Here is an 11,007-nt window from a genome sequence, read left to right on the forward strand (position 1 = left end):
AAAGGACCAAAACATTCTCTTTTTCTAATTGAAAGTGTAAGTTCTGTGGTGGCAAACATACAGCTGAATTCCTAAGACATGCACATAGAATGTATTTCAAAATTGAAGAAGCCTTTTGCTTATGACAGTCACCATATATGGAACCTGTGCCCAGGACAGCACTATACCCAATTTTCTCTTGTGCTTGCATTTGAGGGGACACAGAAATTGTATTCCAAATCCTCCCAGCAGAGGTCCCAGAGATCCTGCATTAAGTTGTAGGAACCCTTTACACTAAACACCCAATCCCTACCCCCAAATCCTGCTGGATCTACAACCATTTTCATATTAGCAAACTGGATCTGAATAGGGGGGCTAATCCTCTCAGTATGCCCACATATAAAGTTCTGAGCCTATCTGGTCAGTGTGAGAGCACTCTGTGCCTAGGGGGAACGAATGAGCTACTCCATTCTTACCTGCAGGTATCAGATTATCTCTCTCAACAATTCTTGCTGATGCCAGATCACTAACTATATACTGCAGCCTCAGATGTCTGAACACTATAAAAAATGCACTTCCTGGTTCCGATTCCAAGAATGAAATGCCATCCTCAAAATCTGCAATGTGATAGTAAACGAACAATAATGAGTTCAAAAATGTTGGTTATGCTTGTATTAGACAAAGGTTGTATCCAACAAAGTCATTGTGCGAGCGGAACTTCCACTTATGCAATGGAACTGCCCCTTCCTCTCCTCCTCCTTTGCACTCACCCTCCAAATCTGCTCTGGGGGATCATTTCTGTAGCAGATGTGGGAGTGGAGGGAGCACACGGGGAGGAGAAGTTCCATGGCACCCACGGAAGTTGTTCTGCTCAGTGGATTCTACCCAAACTATTTACGGTCAGTTGTATAGTAACAAAAAGTGGCCATTGCATTCTGCCAGCAAAGCTGAATATCAAAATTGTTCCAATCTGAAGGAAAATCTATTTTCATAGATATACTTCTTAATTTCAGCTGCTTTATTATTAGTCACTTGTTACCAAGACCTCCTAATGACTTACATTAAAAAAACACAACAATTAGACTGTTTTTTTAAAGTGCTCAAGGACAGACAAACTCAAAGAACAATGGTCTAAGGAGACAAGTAAAGCATAAAGGCCATTTACAAGTGATCTGCTTCCAAGTACATCCTGTATAGAGACAGGATTTTAGATTTTCAACATACACAGTAATTCACAAACCCTGGAGCTGCAAAAATACCTTTTTTACGCTTTGCAAACCAGACATCCGCTTCACTTAAAAGATGCTTTAGAGATCCATTCCAGGAAGGCACCAGCTGAAGGAACATCCACTAGTTAAAAATAAAAGTGATGTAAGCTTAATTTTTCACTGGAAATCATTCAATGTGAACACACACACACACATTCAGCTTCTACTAGATAGAGGGTTGCGTGATGCAGCAGCAGCACCTATACCAGACACTGGTGTGCACTTGGGCGTAAAGACATCATAGTAGCAGTTGATTAAACCTGGCTTTGGGGGGAAATCCACCCATGGGATACACAAGACAATTAGAGACCTTGATTACTACCTTCTTGAGAGCAGTATATACATCCATCTCCACTTGCATGACAAACAGGTTAGAGGAACTGATCAATTGTTTCATGAGGTTTATGCTGGAACAGAAAACATGGCGTATTAAATGTAAAGGTAATGAACAGATTCACTTAATTTGTATGCTTTTAGGCTAAATGCCCAACAGCTCAGTTTATCCAAGATAGCGGAAATCTCAATACCTGAGTTCTTTGAAGAGTTCCACACTCTGATGTGTCATCAGGTTGTTTAAGAGCCATTCAAGGCACCTAGATTTAAAATACATCAGTCATTTCATAGGGTACAGAAAGATACTCCAATTTCCCCAAACAATTCAACATTTAGGATGAATGTTCTAAACTTGCACAGCAGATTTTTACTCCCAATTACCAAATGTCACCATATACTCTAAAGTCCCCCACAACCAATGCTCACCCATCCTGCTATAATGCCCTCCACGGAACTCACATTCCCCTTGTATCCACAATTTAAGCACCACTTTGTGCCTTTTCTTTATACCTTCTGTGTCACCTTACCACCGTTCTTCATTCCTCACTACCACAGCCCACAACACTCAAGAGTCCCAACTGCACAGTCTCAGGCAGAAATGGCTTCAAGTATTATTACCTGTTCAAAGATCTTTCTATTTATTTATTAACAAAATTTATACAAAGCTTGATTGTAAAAAAACTTCTTAGCTATTTACATAAAACAACAAGCTTAAACAGTTAAATCAAACTAAAAAGGAAAAACACATCAACATCTCTGTGTTTGGATAGGCTTGCCCAAACAAGAAAGTTTTAAGCAGGTGCCAAAAATATACAGCGAAGGTGCCTGTCTGATGTCAGTTCTACAAGTCTACTATGTATAGAAAATTAATCCCTTATTTTCTGTATTTACATGCATATCCCGAAGATTATACTTTTCAGAGTAGTGTAAACAGAGGAATAATATTTAAGAATGCCTATGTAGGATCCATGTTAGATGCTTCTCAAAGTGATTCCGAGGGGGATCACACTAATTTTAGGAATGTTATCTCCCTAAATAAAGCTCACTTCAATGTACATGATACTTGCTTTTTCTTCAGAGAATCTAATCCATACGTTCCTGCAGAATTATAATAACTGCACACAGTTTTCGCATTAATTGTTTCCTTCATTGTCTCACCACATTGCTGTATTAAGCCATCCTGAAAATACACAATGACACAGAAGAAAACGTCAATGCCAAGCCTAAATGGTATATGTAATCTTCTTCCCAAGAACAGGCTGACAAGAAGCTGAACACAATTAATACTTGCAGATGGTTCCTGTTACCATCGCGAACCATTCAGCCAGTCTAACGATCATTCAGCTGTCCTCACATTTTGGACAGATTTCCAAGTGTCAGGCAAGGAGCTGTTTATGCTTAATCAAACTAGTTACTGTGTGCTCTGAAAGTCCAAGAAGAGACACTTTCCCTAGCTCTGCCACAGCAGGGAGAGGGAACCTGCAGCCCTCCAGATACTGTTGGACAACTACTCCCACAATCCCAGGACACTGGCTATGCTGGCTGGGGCTGGAAGGAAGCCGGAAATACAATAACTGAAGGGCCACAGGTTTCCCATTGTTGCCTTAGGAGGATTGAACATTAGACATTAGAGAACATGCACTATGCATATAAAGCAGAGAAGTGGCAGGATAAGGTGGGGGCAGTTAAAAGGAGAATCTATAGGGCATCCATAGATGTTCAGCTCTGCAATATGAAATGGGTCTTCTTTCATTTGCAAAGTTGAGCATTTTGCAATCTGAAGTGGGCCAAGTGAAGGTAGTCATTTCTACTTACCAACTGTAGCATGCTGGCTGCTGCTAGGAGAGCAATGACTCTGCTGGGATTTATTAATACTTCATCTCGATAAAGTGAACCAAACGCTACCTGTAAAGCTAAGAAAAAAGTAGCCCATCAAAGCAGTCAAACGTAGAGGGAAGTCATATCTCACACATAAAAATCTTGCACCTTCTAACTTATCTAAGATAATCAATCCCTCTCCAACATGGGTGTTCAAACTGATGATATAAATTTTAAGGTCAGGAAATTTTAAGAAGTTTAAACACAGCAGCAGCAACAGAAAAAGATAACAAAGGCATACAAATAATAGAACTAATAACTGAGACATTTGAGGAGGCAAGCCCTGATCAGGAAACGTAGCCAAAAATATTAAAAAGCAGCAGGAAGCAGCCGCACAAATTCCCTTGGGCACCATACAAAAAAAACATTTTTTTCTGAGATCTCACCATTAAAAATAACAGGCAGCTACACACCCATTTATTGATCAAGGAGCAAAGGCCAAACTCTCCCATAGTTTTTGAAAACACAACTCTTTGTGGTTCTTAAAATTTTATTTTTTAAATCTTAAAATCAGAAATTTAACACTCAAACCTTTATGTTTTTTACACTAACAATTTCCTGTTGGGGTTCCAAAAGATCCTTTTAACGACCCTGGAAATAGTTAATGATGGATTTCAAAATTATTCCATTTGATCATCAAAACAGATTTTATTGGCATCACATTCCAAAAGCACAGCCTGACAAAAATTATTGGGGTACATTCTGACCTAATTTCCTCATTTGTCTATCAGGAAGTTTGGGAGGGAAAAGGAGAGAGAATGCACAACAGAAACAGGTGAAACACTGGGCTCATAGCAAATAGTAGAAGAGGTCCAATATATCCCGAGAACCTAATAAGCTTTTGAAAAAACAAAAGCATAATCAGTGTTGCAAGATCAACTCCTCTGCCAGAGTATAGCCAATCAGGAGCAGAATTAACTGCTGGGTCCAACAGCCACCCGCCGTATTAATATGTAATTTCTATTGGTGTTTTTAAAACATCTTAGCTGACTTGACAAGACCTCAATGTCTTCTGTAAAAAAATTAGCAATTATCCTTTCCTTACCTTCTATATCAATATTCTGATCAGGAATTTCCAATTCTATTGTATCCATTCCCGATTCTTTCCAAGAACCACTGAACATACTTGAGAAGTAGCCAGACTGCAAAAAGGAAGACCCTGAATTTAATTCAAATGTTCAAATTTTTTACAAAACACACAATTAAAATATACATTATGAAAACTAATAAGATACATAGCAAATTGTGCTGTGCTTCCAAGGGGTGACTATGGCAGATGATTTCTTCCATTCCTAAGTAAATTTCAAGCAAATTCTTCATTAGCCTGTATTTCAAGTATTTTTGATCTCTAAACTGGCAGTTTGGACACAACCACCCCAGCTTTATATAATATGGTTTATGAATGTAAGATTGAGTATTCGTCCCATGCACCTCCTCATGTACCATGCGCCTACTCTAGTGCTTTGATCCTGTAAACTACAATTTCCCATAATTTCAGGAACTGAAACCAGGTGTTAATTCCTGGCTAGTAATCCACCATTAAGTCAGAGTTTCCTATTTTAGAAGTAATAGGAAACTGGTTTTAACCTTGTTTGAAGTACTGAAGCCAGTACATGAGGGGAGGAGCAGGGGAGAAGCATGTAGGCCCAACACTTGCTCCTGGATTCTTAAACGAGGATTACGAAACTGGAATCGTTGCACCCAAACCAACCTAATTGTAAAAAAAGTTTATAAGTAGCAGGCATCCAGAATATACTGTACGCTGCTGCCTGAAATGTGAGCAAAAACTCCAACAGGCACCACTTTGTAAGGTGACTAGATGAGGAACTGCATGCAAGACGTACAAATAAATTTACAAGTGGGGTCTCGTTCTACAGACATACATAGCTATATGCATACACACAGTTAGGTGTAGGCAAATTAATAGACACATACACACACCATTTAAGTGTACCTTTTCATTAAAGGGTAATTCATATAAAACTAGAAATAGCTAGTTTTCCATCCAATGAGGTGAAAATTACTGCTTTACTAGAACTTTCCATCATAGCAGGAGGTGACCCCATTATGAGACGCTATCACTCACTGAAGTTTTACCTGAGAGATCAAAAGAATAAAGTCTATTTGTACAGCAGTATATCCCTTTGCCATTAACCAAACGTTGTCTCCAAAGGAAATCATTAATAAATCACGTCTATTTTTTCAAGTAACCCAAAGCATACTTTATTAGCCATTAACGTACACCTCTTTGCTGCTGTGGAATCAGTTGTTAAAGACAAATGTTTATTTCTACACTTCAGGGCATGCAGCACTTTAATAAATAACACCCAATACTTCAGTTTACAGCCTTACATCTACTATTTGCCAACAGCAGTGCTTCAAGTACCCTGTGAGTACAATCTAGTGAGAAAGCTGTTGTAAGAAAGAACACCAACTGCTCAGCACAAAACAGGATGAGTTACTGACATTCAAGAATGCTCAGTTCTGAAGAAGTGGTGACAGCCGCAAACATACAAAATCGAGCTCTTAACTTCCCCTTTTCTAACAGCTACAAATAATCGCCTAACTCCTTTAAACACAAAAGGGCCATGCATTGCACTGCAGTTCACTAATTTGCACAAGCAGGTCTTATCTAAGTATGTACATCTTTATTCACAATTACTGTAACACCTTGAGTTCATATTAAACATTGGCATCGTTTTTTGCAATCTACATGCCTGTGGTCTTACGTTCCACCAAAAGAAAACAGCTGCACTAACCAAAACAAGCAACTCTCAGAATATCATTAGCAAGCCAGAAACTTGCTAATTGTTGTTAGCTGAAGCTATGGTAGCTATGTAGCCAATACCTTCTGAACAGACTGAGAGGGAAGACAGACAACTGTAGCTACCTCATTGCTAATAGAAAAGCAAGAAGCTCTTCTTCGCCACCCACCTCCAGTGAAGATAAGACACTCAGAACATGTACCGGGAACGCTTTTCATTTCATTTCATATTGCCCAAGGAATCTCTGCTCAGACAAGTGTGGGATGTCCCAAAGTCCTGAATGTCACAAACGTTCTCTCAATAATCCAACGCTGTAATTCTACAACCCCAGTACTGTTATCCTCACATTACGCTAACTAGGGCGGGGGAAGTAACAGTGGCTTGTCTAACTGGGGGGCTGATGTCCTTAAATGTTAAGTGGTTGGATGAAGACTGTGATTCCCCACAGGGGAAGACCTGAGAGCATCTCCTGTCCCACTGTTCTTCTGCCTAGGAAATGTTTTTGCTCTGGGGTTCAATTCAAGCATGGAAACAAACAAAATATTGGGTTCAAACTGCATTTTACCACAAAAAGACCACTTGGATATAAGCAGGGGAAAACTATAGTAGGTTTTCATACCTGGAAATGCTCAAGCAACCAACCCACAGAAATGCAAAAGGCCACTTGCCAAAGAGTCGTTCAGAGATTAGCTGACCAGCAAAGCAGCCAAAAACGACTCTTGCAACTTTCACTGGCACAGAAACAAGGAGCTGTGGTCACTTTGTGGGGTGGAGGGAGATACTAGGAATAAGCATGACGCCCACAAACAAGACTTTGGATGGAAGACTACTTCTAAGCTTCTGTGATGAACACGGTACAACTGAATTTTTAGGGCTAGTGGCTGACTACATCATACTCAGAGTTGAGCCACTGAAACCCATGGGCTCAAGTTAGATGCATATTTCAGTGGGTCTACTCTGAGTATGAGTTAATCGGTTACCATCTATCTATCGATGCATTTATCTTCCAGACGGACTTTTGTTTTGTCTCATAGATTTATATGCTGCGATGACTTAAACCAGTGGTTCCCAACCTGGGGCTCATGACCCCCCAGCGGGGCCCACGAAGAGCCAAGGAAAGAATTATTCATTAATTTTTTAAAAAAGTGTTCAGGACGGCTTAAACAAACTGAGCAAGTGCAAGCAACTTTCATTCCCGGCTCCCCACCCTGCCCCCAAGGAGACCAGCTGCTGATTGCTCTTCCTGACCTCCCAGCTCCTTAACCCCTTATGGAGAAGGGCAGCCCCAGCCTTTGCACGCTGCCTGGACCTGGGGTGGCAGCTGTAATTAGCAGGAGGAGGAGAGTGCAGACATGGTGGCCAACATGTACTGAGTGTGTGTGTCTAGGTAGGAGGCGGTCCTCTGGCCTCCTCATGATCCCTTCCCACAACCCACTAGACTCCTGCAATGCGAACGACACAGAAAGAGAAACGCAGTAGCGGCGGAGGCACACTCTCCCTTCCCTGTGCATTTTCTTGTAGTCCCACATAGGCCGTTTGTTACCAGGCTAAGGGGAAAGTGGTGGTGATGGGGGCGCGAGGGACAGAAAAGAAGGGGAGGTCACTCCTCACCCCTTTGCCTTAGAAAGAGAGGGAGAGAAAGGCAGTAGATGAGGATTCCACCCTCACATTCACCGTCAACTTCCCTCTTCTCCCTCCCATGGGACACCCTCCCTTTGGTGGAAGGGGACAGGAGGGGGAGTGTGGCAAAGAAGAGGAGTGGCACCATGTGCGCTTGTTTGGAGGTCTTGCTGCCCCCACAGGTCACTCCGAGAAAGGAAGCACCTAGAAAGGACGCACACTGTCCTCCCTCCTCCTGCCCTCCCTCCCTGCGTGGCTGCTCCTCCTCCCTCTTCCAGCTGTTGCCACCTCTCACTTGCTGCCTTCTTTTGACCCACCACAGCTCTCCCCCACCCACAGTGACACGCCTTTCCTCCCTCTAACCCTGCCCCTCCCTTCGCATTACTGCTTTCTCTTTTTCTTCTCTCTCTGCCCACTTGCACTCACCCGCTCCCACCCCTGCTGCCCAAGTTGGCTCCTATATGGATTTTGCCTATAGGACTGTGTGAACCGTGTGCTGAAATTTATTATATAGTTATTGGGCTGTAATTTCCTGCCAGGTGGATTTCTCTCTCTTCTGCCTGTTTCTCTGCACGCGTGGAAAGTTGCCAGCGTAGCAGCAGCAGGAAGAGCAATAATTAACATGTGGGGGTTGCAAAAAAAATTTAGGTCACAGAGGGGGTCCCATACTCATGAAGGTTGGGAAGCACTAATTTAAAGCTAAACTGACCACACAAGGCATTTATTCCCATTTGTCATTACTGCTCTTAAGAAGTATTTTAGAATTCTCAACAGGGTGGCAAGCAAGGGATAAATAGCAAGTGTCTAACAGCGCAATCCTTTGTACGCTTACTTAGAAATAACTTCCACACAGTTCAATAGGATTTACTCCCTCATAAGAGAGTTTAAAATGGTAGTCCCAAGATCTGCATGGAAAATAAATTTTATTCTTACCTGGCATAAATATATCTTGTGCAAGTTCCATTCTTCTCCCAGAGCACAAATTTTAATATCACTGTTTTCACCATTCAGAAATAGAGTCTGATAAATATACTTGGAAGTGCTTTTTAGTTTTTTCCTGGATTAAGAAAACAATAACACAAATGTTGATTTCTAGTATGTGACATTAAGCATAACATTTTGCTTTTGGACAGTGACCTAATATACAGCAGGTCGCTTCTATCTCCTATGTGTTCAGCCTGCTATGCTTAAACCACTCCACTTAAGGAAAGGTAGGCATGACCAATTAAAAACATAGAGCACACCTAGAATTTTGCTTGAATATATTTCACCTCCCACTGTTTTATCTTGTGCAAACTGAAACACTTCTCATGTCCACTGGAAACTATTCTGCAGAACAGTCAGTGCCATTATTCCACAATTGTTTTTGGAGCTTTTTTTTTAGGGTTGCAAAGTGTTGCTGTACTTCACATATTCACAACAACAGAAGCAAAACAAGTGATTTACTATGGGAAATTTCACTAAAATTGCAAAGTAAATCAAACATATTTAAAGTGACTATCTGAACTCTATCAACTGTCTTAATATTGTTGCTTTCTCCTTAGTAAAACAAGATCAGCACAGCACATCTTGTTTCTGTTAGCTGGGCTGATTGCAGGTGTTGCCAACCACTCACCATATGCTCAGAGGCATGTTACAAAATTCTTCCAAACTACACAGGAAGTGGATCAGACTGTGAAAGACCAACCCAAATTGTGTTTGCATTTTGACAAATTTGTAGGGCACTGCAATATCTCAGAGAGGTCAGGTCTCCTGCTCTCCTGGTGCATTCATTATAGCTGCCCAATTTCCCAGCTTTTTAAAGTTTGATAGAAATATATGTTGGCTATAGGTACATTCTTAAACTGCAAGGTTTTTTTGCCTATTAGTGAATTTCTTTGCTTTTTAATCTAGGAGGTAACAAACGGGATCCTGTTCAAGTTTGCTGAGAATGGATTGATCATTTGTATTGCTTATTGAGTTCGGTGGGATTTACTCTCCTGCAATCATGTTCAGTATAGGTGAAACTGACCATGGGGAGGGAAGCCTGGAATAGGCAGGGAAGAGGAAGGGAGAGGAGAGGGAAGGAGAAGAAAGACAGGTGTGATCATTTGCATGCTTATTGAGTTCAGTGGGATTTACTGCTGTGCAATCATGCTTAGGATAGGTAAAACCGACCATGGGGGAGGAAGAGTGCCTGAAGTGGGGATGAGAGAACCTGGAGTGGGGAAGGGCTGTTGCTCAGTGGTTAGAGCACGTGCGTTGCTTGCAGAACACCCCTGGTTTCATCCCTGACACCTCCAGGTCAAGCTGGGGGAAATCCTACCGCTACCAGTCAGTATACAGACCGATTGGTCCAGCAGCATAAGGCAGCTTCCTAAGCAGAGGCCCGGAGCTGGATCAGGCCAAAGAACCTGGACTCCGGATGCTTTGATTTGGATTCCTGTATTGACCTGAGGGCTGGAGTCGATGGCCTCATAGGCCCCTTCCAACCCCACGATCCCTACTCTACGGTTCTACGATCCAGCCCAGCCGACTAACTCGTCCTCCACCAGCCTGGCCAAGTCCCCGTGAAAGCCACGCAAAGTCTAGCAGCCGGCGCCGCCCCCTGCGGCAGCAAATCCCGCAGGTTAACGGTGCTGCTGCCCTCCGGGGGTTCTCATGGCGACTACGACAGAGAGAAGGAGCGAGCGAGCGAGCGAGAAACGGCGCTTCTCCTCCCCACAGGCGCAGCCGGTACCTTCTCGGGGTGTTGAGCAGCCGCTCCTCCCGCTCGCTCTCGTCGTCGCTCTCGCTGTCGCCCGGGCATTCGCCGAGGCCGCTCCGCTTCCTCTTGCCGCCGCCTCCCCTCAGCCCCGCCGCCACAGCCGCCGCCTGACCCTCTCCGCGCGGGGCCGGACCCACCGCGGGCTGCCCCCGCCACGCCCGGCTGCTCAGCAAGCCCATGGCCGCTCGACTGCCGCCTCCTCATGGGGGCTCAACCGGGCAACGAAGCCCGGCGGAGGCGAGGCTGCGGCCCGGCGGGAGTCACAGACATACAACAGCGGCCGCCGCCGCCGCAGGCGCCATTATCATCACAGCGGACAGCCTACACAAAGCGCATGCGCCGCAACAACACACGCCATAGTCCCAGCAGCGGGCGGCTAGCCCAATGCGCACGCGCCGTGCCGCATTTGTTGCCTGGG

At 43.4% G+C, this 11,007-nt stretch overlaps 1 protein-coding gene across 1 annotated transcript in view; it reads right to left on the reverse strand.

Moving 5' to 3' along the window:
* Window positions 1-10,981, reverse strand: part of GMCL1 (germ cell-less 1, spermatogenesis associated) — a 29,280-nt gene extending 18,299 nt beyond the window's left edge. The window contains exons 1-9 of the mRNA XM_061592417.1: window positions 10,563-10,981; window positions 8,777-8,900; window positions 4,504-4,600; window positions 3,396-3,493; window positions 2,648-2,760; window positions 1,775-1,840; window positions 1,570-1,654; window positions 1,239-1,329; window positions 456-596 (exon numbers count right to left, since the gene is read on the reverse strand). Coding sequence (XP_061448401.1) covers window positions 456-596; window positions 1,239-1,329; window positions 1,570-1,654; window positions 1,775-1,840; window positions 2,648-2,760; window positions 3,396-3,493; window positions 4,504-4,600; window positions 8,777-8,900; window positions 10,563-10,768 — 1,021 coding nt within the window. The 5' untranslated portion in view covers window positions 10,769-10,981. The remainder of the gene's footprint in view (window positions 1-455; window positions 597-1,238; window positions 1,330-1,569; window positions 1,655-1,774; window positions 1,841-2,647; window positions 2,761-3,395; window positions 3,494-4,503; window positions 4,601-8,776; window positions 8,901-10,562) is intronic.
* Between the last annotated feature and the right edge of the window lie 26 nt (window positions 10,982-11,007).

The sequence above is a fragment of the Rhineura floridana genome, chromosome 12 (genome assembly GCF_030035675.1).
Source record: "Rhineura floridana isolate rRhiFlo1 chromosome 12, rRhiFlo1.hap2, whole genome shotgun sequence".
Taxonomy (NCBI): domain Eukaryota; kingdom Metazoa; phylum Chordata; class Lepidosauria; order Squamata; family Rhineuridae; genus Rhineura; species Rhineura floridana.